The sequence below is a fragment of the Orbicella franksi genome, chromosome 1 (assembly GCF_964199315.1).
Source record: "Orbicella franksi chromosome 1, jaOrbFran1.1, whole genome shotgun sequence".
NCBI classification, from domain to species: domain Eukaryota; kingdom Metazoa; phylum Cnidaria; class Anthozoa; order Scleractinia; family Merulinidae; genus Orbicella; species Orbicella franksi.
The window spans coordinates 21,183,528-21,205,090 of record NC_138145.1 but is presented as its reverse complement, the minus strand read 5'-3'; the positions used below and the strand labels follow the sequence as shown (position 1 = coordinate 21,205,090).

At 40.5% G+C, this 21,563-nt stretch overlaps 1 protein-coding gene and 1 pseudogene across 2 annotated transcripts; one reads left to right on the top strand and one right to left on the bottom strand.

Moving 5' to 3' along the window:
• Window positions 1-8,837: 8,837 nt before the first annotated feature.
• On the bottom strand, window positions 8,838-12,276 carry LOC145496714 (uncharacterized; annotated as a pseudogene). Its single transcript, XR_014050587.1, has 2 exons — window positions 11,729-12,276; window positions 8,838-11,349 (listed from the first exon to the last, which is right to left on the bottom strand). The product of XR_014050587.1 is annotated as an uncharacterized LOC145496714 (transcript).
• Window positions 12,277-13,643: 1,367 nt separating this feature from the next.
• On the top strand, window positions 13,644-21,465 carry LOC145496505 (uncharacterized). The gene is made up of 5 exons (XM_081476199.1): window positions 13,644-16,852; window positions 17,455-17,542; window positions 18,868-19,175; window positions 19,843-20,243; window positions 21,276-21,465. The coding sequence occupies exons 1-5, from the start codon at window positions 16,725-16,727 to the stop codon at window positions 21,356-21,358; spliced, it is 1,008 nt and encodes a 335-aa protein (XP_081332325.1). The 5' UTR covers window positions 13,644-16,724; the 3' UTR covers window positions 21,359-21,465.
• The last annotated feature ends 98 nt before the right edge of the window (window positions 21,466-21,563 follow it).

The window sequence follows — 21,563 nt, the reverse complement described above, 5'->3', positions numbered from 1 at the left end:
CTCGCGGTTTTCTTTCGCGTCACCCACGACGGACTAAGCGAAAGAGGGACTACTCGTAGTCTAGATCTGAGAGAACACATCCCCCATACATGGACCTCGTCCAATAATAATCTTTTTCACTCTAATTTTAGCGCGTGGTCAAACTGCGAAGCTATTTTAGGGAAGACACCTGATTGGTCAATTTAAAAGACGTAGTAACATTGGAGGTTTAGTTTTAATAGTTAATCAAATATGCAGAAACTTGCGCCTGGATTTTCGGAGCGTAATTAGTAAGGAAAGAGGAACAAAAATTCTAACTGTCCAGCGCATTGAAAGAACTTTCAGAGCCACCTTAAATTTTCAAAACTTTAAGGTGGCTCTCAACCCTATGTACGGAGTTTTTCAAACTTTGCCAAAAGTTGCGTCTTATCATTCTTATTAAAATTTGATAAAATAACAAAATTTCACCGTGCCGTTTTTGAATTATAAGCATCTAAAGTTGTAATTAGGAGTGTTTTTAGCAGGTCATAATGTTGCTATGGTAACCTATTGTGTCACGAAAATGATAACAGCGTGTTCACCAATGATTGGGCAGTTTTTTGATATCATGATCGTAGCATCAAGTGATAAAGAGTGGTAATAATGACCTATCAAAATCTAACTGCTGGAAACTGCTTTGAGCCACCTTAAACTGGCTCTGCTATTAAGAAACGTTTACTACAAAATTACAATCATATGCTATGAATTAAAATAGCTAGCGAATGGCGCGAGTGTCGTCATATGATATCCCAAGCTATCCCAAAATATGCTTCTACAATTATTCCAAGATTTCCAAATAATTTTGTCGTTCAATACGAGAGTGGACAAAATTTTAGTTGAGGACAATATAAAGTGTAAAGCGGGAGTCCGTTATAGCGGGAATGATTTCAAAACACTTCCTTGTAGTTTCGACTCAAGGGATGTAGCTTCAGTCCGTAAGAGCAAAAAAGGTGTCATGATAGGAGTTTTTCTGGGCTTCATCCTGGGATTTTGTAACCAGATGTGCTTTGCCAAACTTCTTTAGTTGTGTCACCATCAACTTTCTGTTGAAAGATTTATTTCACCAACTTGAACTTCATTGCCTCTGGCTACTGTTTACTGAACCATATCACATAGGTTCTCACTGTGAATGAATTGGTCCAAAGTATTTTGCCCATGGCCAATTGCAGATGAGATCTGCCACATGGTGTCTACCACAAATAGTAAGGGCTTTAACAAACTCCCCCACTGTGGGTTCCTTCTCATAATTTTTTAATTTTTGCCAGCAGGCTTTCTGTAGGACTTCTCCCTGCCATACAATCAGTCTCTATCAAGTCCAAATCCTCAGAGCTGACTTGTAGAAGTTGTCCAACGCTGCACCATGTTTTACGAGTGGGATTTCTGAGCGCATTCATTTTAATGATGAATAACATCAGATTACCTTCATCGTCGTGTAACTGCTCCATCTCTGAGATGCGACAATCTGAAAATTGTTTTGATGAGTAAATTAGCAAACTGGCTTTTATCGTGTATTTCTCAAACATTTTCTGTGCCTTTGATTCCCCCATCTCTAGATCTCTGAAATAGGGACCTTGCTCAGTGTACACAATTTTGGCAATACATTAGGTAACAATAACACTGAGCTCGATTTCCAGCCGTATTGGGAGTGCGGTTGTTCATCCTCCTCCCAACTGGTGTGGGGCAAGGAACGCGGGCTCACAAAACGGCTGGAAATCGAGGGTATAATAACACTGACCCAAAAAATTTAACAAGTAGTACCAAAAATTTGTGCTGTGTGTGCGTTTGAAAATTTTACCCGCAGGAATGACGTCTGCTGCAATTGGTTTGCAAACGTCCTTGCCACACTCTTTAAGCTCTTTAGTTGTTAAGTTGTTATCTGCACTTGGTTCGCAAACTTCCTTGCCACACTCTTCATGCTCCTCAGTTGTTAAATTGCTATCTGCGCAGACAATGGAGGCACTTCAGTTGTTAATATGTCTGCAAAAGACAGATTATGAATGATACTTAAAAATATTCGGTAAAGAAAATGAGATGTCTCTCTCCCCTCTTGCAGACATGCGTAATTGAATGTTGTAAAAAAAGTAAAAAATGTTTTGCACATCTTCAGGTCATTAATAGAACCCAAAAAAATTGGACACCAAAAATGCCTGCGTGTATGGACATCTTTACCACAACTTATTATTCAAGGTTATTTTTAATGATAATATGATGATGCAACGCTATTACAATAAATTTTGGAGATCAACATATTTCAATGCATGCATGTCACCTGCAAAATAACACTGATTCAAAAATGTAGTGATTCAACGTCTGTTGACAATAATAATTAAACACAGACTTATGTCCTGGACCCAAGAGAGGGAGCTAACTGAAATTTGCAGGTTCAAGTTAACTGTCCTTCAAATTAAAGTCTCCTTTCAGTCTCATTGTTCCTGGACACCTGGTGTCTGTGAGAGAGTATCTGCCACAATTATCTATCAGTTGAAACATTTACACAGTTGAACCCAGGCTGTTTTACAGACACTGCTTCACATCTGTATACACCTCTTTGTTACAGACAATTAACTTAAAGGAACACTATGGTCTGACTGATTGTGTGTATTTTGATTAACTAATACCTTGAGGAGAAGCTCAGCCTGAATCCGTGTGTTCACAGATGGAGTTCAGTGGCATCAATTCAGGATTATCTGTACAAGAATAACTAGTCACATTATAAACTTCAGCCCTAGCAAGTGGTTTTTTTTTTCAGTACTTATTTAAATGAGTTAATAAAACTTCAGTTAAAAAATTATTATGTACTAAGAGTGAATAGAGCTCAGTGGATAGAGCGCCCGCCCGGTGTTCGGGAGGTCATGGGTTCGATTCCTGTCGGGGACTCAGAATTTTTCTTTGTCCCACGATCGTGTCATGTTGATTAATTCACCTTCACATTTCATTACCGAGCTTAAAATTCACCATCTTTATTAACTTATCACTACTCACGATGAATTCGATAGCGTTGATCCTAGCAGTATGCAGGACACCTATCATATATGAACTCAGTTAAATGACCTTGCTCTCCATGAGTTCTCGTAGCTCAGTGGATAGAACGCCCGCCCGGTGTTCGGGAGGTCATGGGTTCGATTCCTGTCGGGGACTCAGAATTTTTCTTTGTCCCACCTCGTGTCATGTTGATTAATTCACCTTCATATAGAGCCCATATAAGGGAGTAATTCCCCCCCCCCTCCCGGGGTGAGATACACAGAACTAAGCTAACGCAGTACTACCTGTAATCCCTCTGTCACACTCTGAGCCGCGCTCACTAACCCAAATGTATAATCTTTCAGCGACATCTTTCCGGCCCACGTTCTCACTCAACAGTGACTGGTGAAGTTTACGGAGAGTTGGTCGGCAGTCAAGCAGCAACTCCTCTTCTGTAGGACTTGGTTTGTCTTTCAAATAGTGAATATATCTCTGGTCTTTCTCAAATATCCCTGCTAAGGATCGATAGTCCCCATCACTTTTTCTCCGCGTGTCCAGATCTATCTTGAGCTCCTTTAATAATGATTGAAAGTTAGGTATATTCTGCACTTGTTGATCCCATTTGCAGTCATGTCCTTTGGATTCTGTATACAAAAAATCGCAATTGAAAAAACCAAGGGAAAAATTTATTTACAACCAAAACACACCCATATGATAAATATAAAACACCGAACATCCCAGGAGAGAACCTCAACTTTTCCCCTCCCCCGCCCCTACCCTGACAAACAAACAGATTATCCAGTATCGACCAACGTAAAATATATGAATTTTACGTATAGTTCTCAGCGAAAAAATTTCGGAGGGGCCCCATTAAAAAGAGATATCCATTATAGCGAACCTATGCCATATTCGTATTCTCGGTATTGGACTGGAACTAGCTTGCAATGGAGTGCGGAGAATATCATTAAAAAGAGATAACTAACATTTACATCCCCGCATTAGCCTCAGTTGCAAGCTAGTTTCAGTCCCATACCGAGAAAACGAGTATGATCTATTAAACATACACTGACATAACAAATTTTAAGTCGCAACTAAAATTCAATAAAACTCAATGCAAAACAGATCAACAGAGAGGGAACTCCTTATTGTACGAGACTGTGTGTTTTCTGTAAACAGCTCATTGTATTCCTCCAGATGCAAATATATTAAATTGCAGTGTAATTGGTGGTTTGCAACAGATCCCGGGAGACTGAAATGACGAAAGCATGGCTCCTTCACCAGCTACAGGACGGATTGAAGCTCTTCAGTCAGCGTCGACTGTTAGCAGTAACTAAGGTGAAAGAGACGGTCATCAAAGCGACAGAAGCGACAGGCTCTCTGGGGCAGGTGAGAATTTCGGCCTCACCATCAGTGCCTAAAAAACCGAAGTCATGCACCAATGTTGCCCCGGCAAGTCCCACGTACAAAACTCAACATCAGAGTGAATGGTGAGGGGCTAAACAATGTGGACAAAGCAAGAAACTTAGGAAACACCCTATCTCACGAAGCCGACATCAATGACGAAGGCAAGTGCAAAATCGGCAAGGCCAACAGCGCCTTTGAAAGGCCTCAAACCAACACCTGGGAGCAAAGGGGCATCAGCCTCAGTACCAAGTTCAAGGTCTATTAGGCTGAGGTCATCACTACTTTTCTTTACTCCTGGACTGTTTGCAGCAGACCCACTATACAGCTGAACCACTTCCACACAACCCGTCTCCGTAAGCTGATAATAATCAAATGGCGGGGGCGAATCCCTGACACAGAGATCTTCTCTCGCATCAACATGCCCAGCATACACACCCTCCTAGATGGCCTGGACATGTACTGTGCTCAAGATGCTTTTGTATGGCGAACTGGCAGATGGCACGCGTCAAGTCGGACGACCTAAGCTTCGCTTCACAGACAATCTCAAGACCACCTTAAAGAGCTTACAAATTCTTGTCGATGCCTGGGAATTGCCTCAAACCGACCATCATGGCGCAGCCTGGTTAGTAAAGGAGCCAAGTCAGCTGAACAGTGTCGCAGAGCCATGACTGAGCCATGGGCGGCACGGAAAGCAAGAGCTGCTAGCTCCTCTAACCAGTGCACAATTGCGGCAGACAGTTCCGTGATCGCATCGGATTAATCAGCCACCTTCCTAAATATGCAACCAACGGTCAGTGACTTGGAGTCATAGTCATGTGTAGGAGTGTTTTGTGCATGATTTTGCTCGATTAAGGCTACAAGTAACGTACAAGTGATAACTATATTATTATTTATTTTGCAAAAGGACGTCAAGAGCAATTTACAAGATATCAGCTACAGTGAAACTTGTATTAAGCGGACACAGTTGGGATACTCACTGGTGTATGCTTATAGAGGGTGTCCGCTTAATAGGGGTCCGCTTAGTACAGGTTTCAATGTAGAGGCAAAACCTTTGAATAGTTACAAAGAAAAGTCTGCCTTGGAGAAGGGCAGTGTTGAGGGGTATCCAACGTAAGTTAGACAATCTCAGATAGTGCAGAGCGTAGTACAGAGCACTGACACATACCGTAAATCCTCGAATTAGCGCCCGGCGCGCTTATTTCAAATTTAGAAGAAAACGCGGGACGCTTATTCGAGGGGTCGCTTATTTAATTTGTCCCAAATCGTGGTCATGTATGATCGCTTTTTTTTTTAAATATATGTATGTGTCAGTTCCTCAGAAGGATCCTGTCTCTCTTGAATTAAGAACTACGAAATATAACCCCTTTAGCCGGTCTAGGCCTGCTGAATAAGGTTGGTTGAGCTTAAGGCAATGACTGATCAGCAGATCTTCACTACCATCCGCTGCGACGGTCAATGTGCAGTGCTTGAATGAGTCGATATTCACTTGCTTGTGATTGAACACGACCAAAACTATACATCCTTTGTTGTCTTAGCACTCTTCCATAAACCAGGGGGAGGGAACGGGTGCTTATTCGAGTAGAGGCGCTTATTTTAAATTTTGGCTTATAAGAGGGGTGCTTATTCGAAGGGGGCGCTTATTTGAGGGGAGGCGCTAATTCGAGGATTGATGGTGGCAGACGTGCAGGTTCCCAGGCCACCTCTGCTAACATCCAGTGGAAAAGTTTCGGAAAAAATGGAATACATTCAGAGGTATTCCTCTTTGACGTTTTAACCAGAACGATCGAAAAACCGAGGTACCATTTGCTTTTCTCGCACAGCTCCTGACCTTGATGGAATACGGAATGGTTCCAGTTCAAGGTTTCATATGCTGTCAATTGGTGCATTCTCATCCCATCTCATTTCAGTTGTTGAAAAGTTGTGCTGTTCCATTTGACAGAAAGTTCACACCACGCAAATGGAAAGAGCTCTTAACAGTGTATGGGCGTTCTTTTGTCCAAGGCGCAAAAAAGGAGGACGAGTATGGTTAGCCAAATGTTGCAAAATTCAACAACTTGGACCTTCATATTCAACAACTTATATTTATGTTCAACAACATATATTTATATTCAACATTTTATATTTATATTCAACGATACGCATTTTCTTTCAACTTCAACCCAAATTATTTTCATTCAACAAAAATATTTGTTCAACTTCAACCAAAAATAATATCATTCAACAAAAATATTTGTTCAACTTCAACCAAAAATAATTTCATTCAACAAAAATATTTGTTCAACTTCAACCCAGATTATTTTCATTCAACAAAAATATTTGTTCAACTTCAACCAAAAATAATTTCATTCAACAAAAATATTTGTTCAACTTCAACCCAGATTATTTTCATTCAACAAAAATATTTGTTCAACTTCAACCAAAAATAATTTCATTCAACAACAATATTTGTTCAACTTCAACCACAATTATTTTTATTCAACAATAAAGTTCCCGGACATTCAAAATAGTCATTCAACAAAATTCCCCGTCCCACCCCCTGAACTACCCCGAACGCTGTCACAAATCCCTAGTGTTTTGGGTACCCAAAACACTGAAAGCGTAAAACTGATGCAAGTGAAATCATCCACGATTCTGCTCAAAACCCATTTATCTTCTTACGAAGCTTTGTCTCAATAAATTAAAGCGTTCTTTAGCTTGATATAAACACAATACGTCTCTGAAAATAGTCGCAATTCATAACAGACTGTCTGATCCGAGTCCGCAGTTATAACGACATATAAAACCGAATTCACGCGCCAAAGATCCTTGTATGAACATGCGTTTGGTGCCTATCGATAACCCTTGAAATGCACGTTATTCAAAACGAGAAAGGCGCTTTCTAAACCTCCGATAGTGCGGCGATTAAAATCAATATGCGAACGAACGGCCGTCACGCAAAATGCAGGTCTCAAGCTGTGACCGACCTCTGTATGTGTTGCCTGTCGGAAATAAACTCTGGCTTAGACTTGTTTGTCGCTCTTTCCTTGACCATCCCTCCTAGTGTACGTAGATTTTGCCGGGGAACAGTTCTCTATGCCATGAAATAAGTTTTTTGCTTCGGTGACAAAACCAAAATAAATATAAATAAAGTATATACAAGGCTAATCCTTGGATACAGGGAAAGTCTTAGACTTGTTTATTTCTCGCTCTTTCCTTAACCATCCCTCCTATTAGATTTTGCCATTAAAGCAGTTTTTTTCTTCGGAGACAATTCTATAAAAAATGCAAATAAAGTAGACAAGACTACGTCCTTTGAACACTGGGAAAGTGGGATACTTAAATCCCTGGTGATATATGGGTATCCCTTTCCAATATGCTTGTTTGTTATCGTTTCTTTAATTCAGGGTAGCCAAATCGACCGAGGATTAAAAGGCAAAGCAAACCTTTTATATCTTCATCTTATATATTCCGGCAAAATCTACATATACTAGGAGGGATGGTAAAGGAAAGAGCGACAAACAAGTCTAAGCCAGAGTTTATTTCCGACAGGCAACACATACAGAGGTCGGTCACAGCTTGAGACCTGCATTTTGCGTGACGGCCGTTCGTTCGCATATTGATTTTAATCGCCGCACTATCGGAGGTTTAGAAAGCGCCTTTCTCGTTTTGAATAACGTGCATTTCAAGGGTTATCGATAGGCACCAAGCGCATGTTCATACAAGGATCTTTGGCGCGTGAATTCGGTTTTATATGTCGTTATAACTGCGGACTCGGATCAGACAGTCTGTTATGAATTGCGACTATTTTCAGAGACGTATTGTGTTTATATCAAGCTAAAGAACGCTTTAATTTATTGAGACAAAGCTTCGTAAGAAGATAAATGGGTTTTGAGCAGAATCGTGGATGATTTCACTTGCATCAGTTTTACGCTTTCAGTGTTTTGGGTACCCAAAACACTAGGGATTTGTGACAGCGTTCGGGGTAGTTCAGGGGGTGGGACGGGGAATTTTGTTGAATGACTATTTTGAATGTCCGGGAACTTTATTGTTGAATAAAAATAATTGTGGTTGAAGTTGAACAAATATTGTTGTTGAATGAAATTATTTTTGGTTGAAGTTGAACAAATATTTTTGTTGAATGAAAATAATCTGGGTTGAAGTTGAACAAATATTTTTGTTGAATGAAATTATTTTTGGTTGAAGTTGAACAAATATTTTTGTTGAATGATATTATTTTTGGTTGAAGTTGAACAAATATTTTTGTTGAATGAAAATAATTTGGGTTGAAGTTGAAAGAAAATGCGTATCGTTGAATATAAATATAAAATGTTGAATATAAATATATGTTGTTGAACATAAATATAAGTTGTTGAATATGAAGGTCCAAGTTGTTGAATTTTGCAACATTTGGCTAACCATAGACGAGACATTACCGGAAGTATAAACCTAACTGCTGCTCCGAACTATAAGAGAGTATAGTCGTTTTTATCTAATTTCTTGTGATGCTAGGCTGTTGGAAATTGTATTCAGCGAGTTGTAGGCTCAACCTCCAAATATACGATCTATTTAATCAACTAACCAAGTAATCCGGCACATAAATGAACGGCGAATCACAGTGGCTAAAAACGGTGAAGAAGTTAGACTCAAAACGTCCAAATCAGCGGCAAGGCTGGCCAAGAATGTCAAACACGGCAAGAAAATACAACAAGGATGAAAATCTGGTAAATTACGACAGCGAAGTTCAAATGTACGCGCGTGCACGTTCTGGACCACGATTGGCTAATTAAAATAACCTGAAATCACGCGCGCGGACAAAAACTCTTTCTAAGGTGAGAGGGGTGAGTTCAGAGTTCGTAAAGTTGTGTGTATAACTACGATGATCAGTCATATCTTCATATCGGCTTTCTCCGCAGCTCAAATATATGATCTTTCACATATTCACCTGTATTTCGCAACAGTGTTGGGCGCAAAATGTTGCGCACGTTTGGCCACCCTCTTACGACGTGTTGCGAAGTCGCAACAGGGTGACAAACGCGCGCAATATTTTGCACCAAATAATGATGCGATATGTTGCGTTGAAAATGTTGCGATCGTTTGGCCGGGGCTTTAGTGAAGCGGTGTATGACGTTTGCAGACTCCAGACTGCAGAAGTCCCATTGCCATTTCGTAACCTGAGCGCTAGTCAGGCTAACCCGATAGCTATTCAGGCTAACTGGAGTGATATTTAGGCGAAACTACGTGATTTTCAGGCTAACCTAAATGATATTACGGCTAACCTGACTGATATTAAGGTTAACTGCAGCACTATTTAGGCCTAAAATGATATTCACCCTGTGGTTTTTTCCCAGTGATAGCCAGTGACAGCGACGGAACAGTTTACAAGTACGGGTAGACATCAGTAGTCACTACGTGAATAGTTTTATCAGGATAGTTATCTTGTGGAACTCTATGCCTAATATATACCACTTAAGATGAGGATTCTCTCTAAAGTTTTAAAAATCAACTGATATTAAAAAATGCCACGTTTTTCGATCTTATAACGTCTTTGATGCAGACAGTATTCGAAGTGACAAAATTATCTGTCCTAAATGCCGCCTCTGTAATCCCTCGCGTGCTCCTGTTAATCTGTTTTTTTTTTCTTAATTCTTTTGTGGGTGGAATACGGGTTTAAAGTTCAAAGTGGTTAGGCAGTTAGGCCTTGTGGTGGACTTAAGTTCTTTTGTCTAGACAGACAGACAGACAGACAGACAGAAAGACAGATAGACAGACAGAGAGACAGATAGACAGACAGACAGAAAGACAGACTGACAGACAGAAAGACAGAAAGACAGACAGAAAGACAGACAGACAGACAGACAGACAGACAAACCTGCTACCAGACGTTCTTTTTACTCAAGTGGACTCTTGCGTATTCATCCATTCATTCACTTACTTACTCACTCACTCATCCACTCACTCACTCACTCACCCACCCACCCACTCACTCACTCACTCACTCACTCACTCACTCACTCACTCACTCACTCACCCACCCACTCACTCATTCACTAACTCACTCACTCGCTCACTCACTCATTCATTCATTCATTCATTCATTCATTCATTCATTCATTCAAGTTATTTCTGATTCATACTCTTCCTCTTTTCTTCCAAGCTTTAGGGATTTAAAATTTTAACGCCTGGTTTTGGACTGGCACTAGTTACGCACGGGAAATCATATCATTTTCAAAGCAAACTTTCCCTCGTATAAAATTCACCAATAAGCTTAGCAAAACGCTCCAAAATAGCATTCCTCTAAACATCGCCTTCAGCAATCCCTTAGCAACTGCTCTAAATCTTTAGTTAAGAAGGATCCCCTTTAAGTCTTTTACTTTTTTGAACTAGCAAACTGGATTCTTACCACTCCCTAAAAATGCGAGGGATTACCTTCTTCCACCAGTGAGCAAGCGCCAGTTTACGCATGTTCAAAGTGCAATGTTTCTCACTTAGTGTGTACCGAGGGCAAGTCAAAGAGGTCCCATCTTCATGAAATACTCGATCAAACGGTCATATTAGAGTGTATTACTCGTCATCTTAGTAAAGCTTCTTCAACAGAAGCTTCATCCGTGCAAGTTTAACTGTGCTCAGGGTCAAACAAGAAACACTTTTATACTGATTCGTTGATTGAACTTATTTAATGAAATACTATTTACACATTTACATCAAATTCTCCATCAAAATAAAGCAAGCGGAACTTCAGCCTACAACTGTCTTGAACTGTACAGACAATTTATTTCTTTTGTTTTTACTAACAAGCTCATAAGACTTCCAGTTCACAAGTCTCTGAAGTAAAGATTAGGCAGAGAGCAGACAGTCCATTCTTCCACAGGATTTGCTTGTAGAAAATGACCAAATTGACAAGCTTCCTGTTTTAGTTTTAATGCTGCCAGGTCTGTTTCACAGACTGAACTCTGCCTATGAAGGCTAATTTCATTGTCATGGAGAAGTCTGTAACGAATTAGAGACAAAAAGGTTAAGCAATTAAACTTGGATAGCTCAGTTAAGGCGCGGTGAAGTTAAAGAAAGTGAATAGTGCGCGACAAAGCAAACAAATGGTTTAATGATCCTGACTAGGAAACATTACGTTACCACTGCCAAAAGTAGCTAATATCAGGAAGGTAATTATCGTGTTTTTACACGTTTACTTAAAAAAAAAATAGCATATCAAGCCTAATAACGGCTGGATAAGATTGGGAAGTGCATTGTACCCAAATATTCGTGACCTCCATTTTTCTACCACGTGTTTTGTTTCTCCGTAAGTTGTCATAAGGTAACCGTTGTCGTTTAAAATAAAAGTTTAAATGACTTAGTAGAAACAAAAACTCACCTGAAGTTCCTGTCTAGAAAATTGCATCGCTCGTCTGTAATATTAACTGCAATTTCCTCAAGGAAAAGCTTTCGCTCCAAAGCTTTCACCTCTTCCTCCATTCCAGCAACCATGCAATCTGCTTTGGCTGTCTCAGTGTCAGGAATTGAGTCAGTGTGGAGGCATCTTCGGTATTGATCGAGTAAGCTACAGAAACGTGAAAAGAAAAAGAACCTCTTTTTAATACCCTGGGCATTTACACCTTAGTTTATGAGGGGACAATTATCTTATGAAAGAAGAGATCATGATCTAAGCTAACCATAAGCGTGAACTCAGATGTGTTCCCGCGCGTGTAACGATTTCCTTAACCAACGGAAGCTTGGAATAAAAGAATCGAGTAGCTCTGGCAACGATAATGACTTCAGACTGACTGCAATCGATCTTTTCTATAAGACTCCGGCGAGCGTCCATCCTCGCGAACGGCAAACGCAAAAAGGGCGGGAAGGGATTGGAGCGAAGAGATTTCTTCTCGTGTGCGCAACGTGTGCCCCGCACCCTTTTCTTTTTCTAGTCCCTTCCCGTGTTAAACTCGCTTCTTTAAGCCGAACACACTACTAATAAACTTACTCATTTTCAAGCTACAGTTGTTCCTGGAGACGAGTAATACATTCCTCTACTTCTTTTAACTGCTTTCTTAGCTTTCTGTTGGACAAAAAAAGTTCGTTATCGACTCGATAACGTAGTTTTCAAATTTTTAGTGCTTTCAGTTGGTGAAACATTTTTAATTATGGTCTTTTTTTGGAATCGGAAAAACGTGACTGAATACCATAAAATTTCACTTGCCTTATGTAATCCTTTTTCTCTTTTCTCTTCGACTTATAAGAACTCCAAGCTAGTCCCATTTTAACTGTTCACGTTGAACTTCTCAAACAAAATTAGAGAGCTTTAAAAGAGACGGCTAACAAGACGCTTCTCTGTTTGCGAATAAAGTGTTTTACATTGTGACATAACAAAGGAGAGGAAAATGCGCGCGTTGCAATAAGCCAATCAGATTCAGCCACAACAGCCGTCATTCAAGCGCGAGCAACACGGCGAACAATGAGCATATCAGGAGTTATATATCGGTAAGTAACGGATAACATGAAAAAAGAAAGGAAGAAGGTTTCTGAGCAATTGACACAAATGCGCAAGAAAAAGGAATCAAAAGATCGTTGGATTGCTAAGATTGTGAAGATGTCGTAACCGTTCTAGCGCGCGCAATACTTGACAGTTCTTCAGTTCGCGGATGGCGCATCTACAAAAATAGACTTTCTAAAAGTCCTTTCCAATAAGTCTTCCCTGGCTTGTTGGTTTCGCCGTTGAAAAGGACTTTTCTCACTTGCAGCGCGCCAAATTTACCGGTGGATTTTTCCACCGGTGACGTAAATACACTTTAACCAATGAACAAACAAATACTGTCTTAAGGTGGCCCGTACCAGTTTTCAGGTTTTTGACGGCTCATAACTTTGTAAGAAATGAACAAAAAGGCAGATCAGGGCCACTGTAATATTTTTGTAGGTTTGGATTATATTATAAATAAGTTGTTATTTTGTCGTCAGCAGTTACCATGGCAACATTCTAAAAGGATTTTCCAGACCTGATTTTTCGCTTATGTCACTAATAACTAAAAAATTAACCCGGTGACCCCAAGTTTTTTTTAATCAATAGCTTTTGGCATCTGAAAATGAAAATGCACGACAATTTTAAAATAATTTTACGGAGCCGATTTCTTGTAAACTTGGAAAAACGACAATTTGCACAAAGTACAAATTTCCCTCCGGAGAATTTTTTTATTTCTTTTCTGACGCTTCCTAATAATAATAATAATAATAATAATAATAATAATAATAATAATAATAATAATGATATTATATTAAAACAATAAAAAGAAGGGGTCACCGGACTTGTTTTCATGTAAAAGCCGTCGCGAGTTCCGTTACTCCCACGCGCGTAGACGCGCATTCAAAAATCCAGACTTTATAAGATCAGCAGTTGCTCATGAGCTGTCTTGACTACCACAGACTGCTTCGTGTGCCCACGCGGGCGAGCGGGCTTCGAACAGGCGCTTTGTTTTGTTTGCTGCTAAAACTTCATTTACAGTTGTAGTTGTCGTTAAAGACAACCTCCTAGGCTTACTCTGTTGGATTTTCACACAAATTCTTGGTAGATTTGTTATGTTTTGCGAGTCCTTTATACGCTCCCGGTGGTTGCACGATCGACCGAGTTTCCTTTGAAATTTGGGAAACATCGAATTCCCGGAACAATTTTTCTTAAATACACAGAATTGACTAAAGTTGCTCTAGCAGGTAAACCCTCATTTATATGCGAATTTCGTCTCCAACAGTACAAAGTGACCTTGCGCGAATAAAGCCGCGCGCCGCCTTATTTGTTTTCGTCTTTCGGGTTTTAAATTTCCCGCCTCTATCGTACGTGTTACTCACGCGTGACGCACGATGGTAATCTACTCCCCGCGCGAGAAAACTGGTACCAGCCGCCTTAACGTCATAACGTCGCGCGCGATCAACGACACTTCTCGCAGAGCAAATGTCTGCTGAGTTCATATTACTATGAACTTTTGTTCATTTAGCCTTTGTCCTCGAATACCGTCACGGTTATGAATTTTAAGGAAGCAATTGGCTATGGCCTATCCAAGCCTAATTTCAAGGCGTTGAAAGAAGGACAGAGAAAAGCAATGGAAGGCTATTTATCTGACTAATACGTGTTTGTCAGCCCACTGACAGAATCGGGAGTCTGTGTTTTGAGGTTCTTACGTGATCCGGATCGTTTGGTTAAGTTTGGAGCTTTTGAAGAAGAACAGAGCCATTCGTTTACTTTGTGTAATTGTCATACTTTTAGTTGATTTAATGAATGACCAAGTTTCTTCTCTGCAAAGAAACGGCATCGCAGCAAATTCAGTTGCATCGGCCGTTTAATGACTTTCGCGTCTTCGTCGTCGTCGTTTCTTCGATTCTAGAGAGCTTTACAGAATTAAAGCTCTCCCCGACTAATTCCGTTTTCTTAACTGAGTTAATTTGAATTCTTGTCGCTTATAGCATTTATCACGCAGCTCTCCGGTCGATCAGGACATCCGGTTAAAACACGTATGGGAGTCTTTTTACTCCTTTTTAGGAGGCGTTACTCAATGGAACAGTTTTCACCGTTTGTCAATATTGCTGACTACGTTAAACATACATGCACTGTACACAAATAGTTTCATTTCAGTTTAGAAGACTACTCGAAAAAGGTTTGGCCGTGCAAATCACGTCTGCTTTCGCGACGATCGCGCGCGGTGCACACGAAAAGTGAGAAATGTCACCTTCGCGCCATAAAGGTCGACACACACGAGGAAACTGGTCCGTGCGATTATTCCCCGCAACTAGTCGCGGGGACAAGTCCCATCGTGTGAACTAGCCACTTTAACCACAAAATCTAGTCGCAGGGACTAAAATTTGGTCCTAGCGACTAGTCCCACGAATTCAAATTGGTTTGAATTTTTGGGACAAGTCCCTGCGACTTGTTCCTCAAAACGCTTCGTGTGAACTGTTCGTGAGACAAGTCCCTGCGACCAGTCCCTTCGTGTAAACTCTTCAGGGGACTACTCGCAGGGACTAGTCCCCTCGTGTGTGCCGACCTCGCTCTGTGCTCTGAAGCCCACCTTTCGCGACCTACGTCGCTCGCGCTTGCGACTTCGTGGCTCGAGATTTATACTTCGAGATTACTTCGTCGCTCGAAATCATCTTCTCGCTTTTGTTTTTTTTTTCGCTTTTTTATTCGTATTCCACTTTGATCATTTCCTTTATCATCGTCAACTTCTTTTTGCGTTATATTTACAATCATCAAACGTTCTAGATTCTACTTTTGAATTCTATTATTTTTCTGTTATTGTATTGTGATTGTATCAATATCTAGCAAATAAATGATCCTGCTACGTCGTAAAACAGAGCCATCATTTTTCCCTGGGGCAGTTTAAAATTCTTTCAGTCGTTTGATCGCGAGAGCAGACTCTACGCGCAACGATTGTGATCACTGGCAAGTTACATTTATACCCGGGGGGAAGGGGGGGTACTGTCACATATGGGCTATATAGGTATGTGCCGCTGTGAAGGGTATGGTTTTCAAGCAGTTTACTCTAGGATAGGATATATAAATCAGAGCATTTGGGTCTAGAATAGGGTATCATTTTTCGCGAAACTGACCAGTTGTTTGAAGATTTTATGTAGACTAAGGAAACCAGGAATTGCCACTCAAAAATATAAAAAAATCAAATCGGTAAGATTAAATTTACGCAAATAAGCCTCCACAGTGTCGATAGATGCCGGGGCGATCTGGGGAGTTTACTCTAGTATAGGGTAGCAAAATTCAGCTGAACTAGCTCTGGTTTAGGCTAAGGGTTACAGGGTCCCAGACGGCACATCCCTACCCAGAAATGCCCAAAGTACCCCCGGACATTTATATAAAGTAAGGCATCCTGCATATTAAACAATTCCTACAGTCTTTGCCCAGACAAAGATTTTGTATGCGTCTATGCGTGACGCATGCGTTTGGTGTCCGTTTTAAAAAGGAACGACTGCTTACGTGTTCCCGTACAAGTTTCAGTCCAAGCAGTTTTTTTTATGGTCCCTTACGAAGCTTTTGAGACCTTGAGAGATCTAAAAGCTAAAAGGAATGAGTGCATTGACTTACCATGTTTGATTTCAAGCAAAATCGAATCGCCGATCAATATATGACATGTATATCGTTGCTTGGATCATCATGTTCTATTTTTCCAGACCGTGAAAAGTCAGTCTTTAGGTATACAGTCCTAACTTGACTAACTTGACTTATTTCAGTTAACTCGTTTCAATAAAAGCTTAGAAAAAGCCGTAGCTAGTATTGCGACAATGCAAGCTACCTAATTTCGATGCCGAAATATGACACCCACACATGCTTTGCCTACATATCAAAGGTCCTTTGAACTGTGACGGGAGGGGTTTTTCCCATGCTCTTTCAATCATCAGATAAAATAGCATTTCGCAAAGTGCATCGCTCCTTAACCTATTTGGAGTTCGAAGGAAGAGCTTTGTCTATCGGGACAAGCAAGACCGTTTCGGGAATCTTCTGGTGGAGGTAAATGATTTGTGTTTTAATTTTGCTTACCGTTAAATTAAGTGTGCGACAGAAGTGCGCGGTGGCTTGGCAAGCGTATTAGCATTCCAGGTTTCTTCCGTTGTCACTTGTTTAGATGCTGACTAAGCAAAAACGGCAAATAAATTTTGCTTGTATGGGAATTATCCCTCAGTTACTGTGAAAAAAGTTGTCGTCTAAGGGAGCTAAACGTAAAAAAGGATATTTCAAACTTTCAAAGCCCGCACGATTGTCTGAAAGCGTAGCTTGACAAGAAAATGTGGCCTTTGAGTCGACACGAAGCATTTTGACTGGTTTTGCATACAAAGCATATTTAACATAAAGGTTTCACTAAGAAATAAAATATTTCAGCTGCCACGCTCGAAAAGTGGATGATTTTGAGGAAACAACATTTATTGTCTTGTAGACGTTTATGCCGTATCATATAATAAGTGTATTAGATTATTTGACTGAAAAATGTAAATTATCAGCGTCAAACTATTAACATACAGCGCGAGTGGCAGAAGCGCCGAAGCTAAGCGCCAAGTTATTTCCAGTACTTACACAGAGTCACAACAGTTCTAACTATCCTTTACACTTTTCAGGTTGTTCCATTGTAAAGCCATGTCCATTGTAATCATCACTGTGATCACGAATGCCTTAACGCTTTTATGGGTATTTTCTCTCTGCACGGTACGCTAGTTTGATAATAACTAATACCGTTTACCTCTTTAAATATTTTTCTCCTATATCCCGCTCAGAGATTGAAACGCACGTTGGAAATTTCCGGCGCATAGAGCATCAAGTTTCCGGCCGAGCACCACTTACTAAACTATAGAATTGATCGTTTTTATCGTCTGGTAACAAATTCTTTAATTTGGCTGAACATAAACGGTTTTGAATATGTAGAGTAATTAAATAAAATTACAAAGTTATGAAACTGTCGGTTTATTCAACTACAGTGTACCCCATTAAAATTTCTCGACAGGTTTGGCTTTATTATTTCAGCAGAAAGAATGCACCTTAAAGCGCAGTTATATATAAGGAGAGTGACTAATGCTCCGGTTATTTAAATCTCCTCATTCCTGAAATACTGTACTTTCACTTTCGATTTCCACATAAAGAGTATAGTTGGCCTGAAATGTCAGTCATTTCCCGCCTTCAGCCTAATTCCCGTTAGGCACAGTCTTCGAGCTTCTACACAGCCATTAGTGCCGTTGTGCCGATACCGTTACCCGTCGTTCCTGTTCACTTTTTTTTTTTTAAATTCTTTTCTTTTGGTTTTCATTATCATTTATATTGGAGTTCTAGGGAATGGGTTACCAATTTTTTGGGGGGATGGTTAGGTGGCGGGTTTACCTAGTAAGGGACCTAGAGTTCTTTTGTATGCCCACCTGCCTCATGGCGAATCTTTAAATAAAAATAAAATAAAAATAAAGAAATAAATAGTTATCTGCTTTGCGTGGTGATTTAAATAACGCGGTTGCGTGGGAGACTATTAAAACAAAGACACTTTGATATTTGAATTGTTTCACGAGCGAAGGGAAAAATCCCTTTATATATCAGCTATGTATAGAATGTAAATATAATTATGCTTTTCCCCAAATGACCGGATTAACTTTCAGTTTCGCCGAGAAACGCCCGGGGAAATTACCGACAACTTTTATATCAAAAACATCATAGGTTTCAAAAGAGTATTCGTAGATGTTAACTGTTATGTTGGTTCTGTCATACGGCCATCTTGATTGTACGTACCTGAACGATTTTAGCATAGGACATGAATGTTCAAGCATAACATTTGAATATTATGACGTTTTTATAGTATGCAATTAAGATGGGTTGGAACGACCAAGTTGAAATATTAAAATTAAATTAAAAATAGTTTATTGATTTTCCACTTGCAGTACAAACTTAACAAAATATGTACAAAATGTATCAAACTAAGTTCTGAGTAGAGTGTCATTATTTGTGACAAAGAGACCATAATCTCGTTTCTGATTCAATACAACCATTCTCAGTTTTCAGCGCAAGAAACATATCGCCGGAAATGCAGATGGAACCAGATTACTATAGGGAGACCCGACAAGGCAGTTGAATGCTTGGACTGTCCCAAATGTCCCGAGGGTCTGGGCTTGGTCCCGCAGTGCGGATCACTTGCTGGGGCTAATGCTCCTGTAAAGTGCGTACAGTGCAAACTAGGTGAAACTTACTCGGATAGGCACGACATCTCATCATGTAAGCCATGCACTATCTGTGACCCTAACGAAGAGATGATTAGTCCTTGCACTGAGACAAAGAACGCCGTTTGCGGAAAGTGCAATGCTGGGTACGTATATCTCTGTACTAACGAATGGACACTTTGTTATCTTCGGACACTTTCCATCTGGGAGCACCACCTCCCAAGGGGACGCCTGGAAAAGGCCCGACCACATACATGTCATAGCGAATAGTTAGTTTTAGAATTGTTAGTTCATAGTTAGTTTTTAACTCTTCGTCAGCAGGACGCCGTTGATAACATTACTTTGTACTGAAGGGTTATCCGAGATAAATATTCGATGATGATGATGATGACGATTATTGTTAACACATTGGTCGTATAGAACATTGGGTTCACGGGTGAACTATTCTGAAAACAATCAAAAAGGTGTCTGTGTTCCCAGCGTCTTTATTCGATCCTAATGATCAGCGGTAGGGCTTATCACCTATATCCCTCCCGTTATTTCTCTCAGTCAGTCCCAGAGTCTTGAGTGTCTTGAGTCCAGGCCCCAGGCCCCATCTACAATAGTCTCCCTCGCAGCCGTTATTAGGGTCGTCACGCAACACGAGGAGAAGCGTTGCGTGACGACCCTAATAATGGCTGCGAAGGAGACTATGGTAGGTGGGGCCTGGGGTATGACTCTGAAGATTCTGGACACGAATTTGAGCCTTAACTTAAACCGCCATTTGAGTAAAGATTTATCTGACATCTGCAGTTCAACTTTTTTCCACGACAGTTACTATCGAGCAGTAACCGGCGATTGTCATCCGTGTTCCTGGTGCTGTACCGACAGCAAAGACTGGAAGGAAGATATAGAAAAACAGTGCAGTGAACAGTCTAATCTTCCAGCCAAGCAGATATGTCGCTACGATGTCAGCACTATCAAATGCGCACCTGTGGCAAGCACATCTCCGGCCTATGCTTCATTGGTAGCCACCCCAAAACCTGGCGGTTTGCAAGCCATGCAGGATACCGAGCCAGCCAAAGCCAACAGTGGATTGTGGCTGATTTTAGTCGCTGCTTCTGCTGCTTTTGCTTTGTGTGTCTTAATTGTCACACTGTTCATTTGCTATCGCAAAAGGGAGCAAACGCTGTCCCAGTTGCTGTGTTGTACGCGAGGCTGCGAGACTACACTTCGTAAGTATCCGAATCTCTCTCTAGTCTACGAAATAGAAAAGTCTTCTGGTATTCCATGTAGAATCAATGTAGTCAGATAGATACGGAAAAGGACTGACAGACCAAACTGAACTGATCAACACTTGACATAGATAAAAAGTTGAGCCAAGAGAAACAGGGGCCCGTTTCTCGAAAGCCCCGGAAACTTTTCGGGCCCGGAAAGCCATAGCAAAATCTTGAACCCTACCATTCCAGAGCTGTTTTATTCACATATTTTTAATATGAACAGAGGTTCTCTTCATACAAGAAGTTTCAGGCGTATACACTTCTCCGTTTTAGATACAGATGAACCAAAAATGGCTTTACGGGTCCGAAAAGTTTCCGGGGCTTTCGAGAAACCGCCCCAGAAACGATAACACGGAAATAAGATTTACGTTTTCCTCCAAAATTTTTCCTCGAGAAAAAGCTTCATTTCTTTCATCACTATAATTCACGGCCTGGGGCCCCTTATTCGAAAGTCCCGGCAACTCAACGCACCCGAAGCCACATATTTTAAGATCTGAGTCTAAGGAACGGTAGTGCGGGTTTAAGGTAAAAAAAAAACCAGTCCATTCTGTTTCGCTTTCTTACACTTTTATTGTCTGAATTTTAAACTTAGTATACCAGTGATATCTCGATCTTGAATGTAAACACGGCAATCAGAAAACAGCCCTTTCGGACCGGTAACTACTGGGACGTTAGAGAAAGGGATCCCTGGACCGGTACAGTCTAGATAAAAAAAAAATTGCATTAATCCCTACTTTATTTTTCAACGCAGCCATGTCAAGTTAAGGTTTTATTCAGCGCAACGTTGCCTTGTGTCGCACTGATCAAAGTTGGCTAATGACGCTGAACATATTGACGGTTTGTTACACGACCTCACAATTTCATCCGAAATCTGAGCCGTGTTTTACATTATGCGATCACCGTGGTCTTATTGCCCTTATTTGATGTCTAAAACTCTACAATTTAAGTTTAATCAGATATCACTTTTGCTTTTCTGATCTTTTGCAGCAATACAAGCAGTTGGTAATCCTGAACCACAGTCACATTTAGTTGTAATAGGCGGCAAGCAAACCAGTGGGCAGAGGGTGTAAAAACCGAGCTACTGACTGGAAAGACAAAGAAGGCTCCACGAGTCCATAGTACCTTTTGTTTGGTTGATATTTCGTTACATCATGTAAAGTGTTGCAATACATACTACGAACATAAAACGGACTCTCTGCGAGTTCTGACTCGAAGGATACTGTTGTATTGACTGATAGAACATGTGATACGCTGAATGGACAAAACGTCACCTGC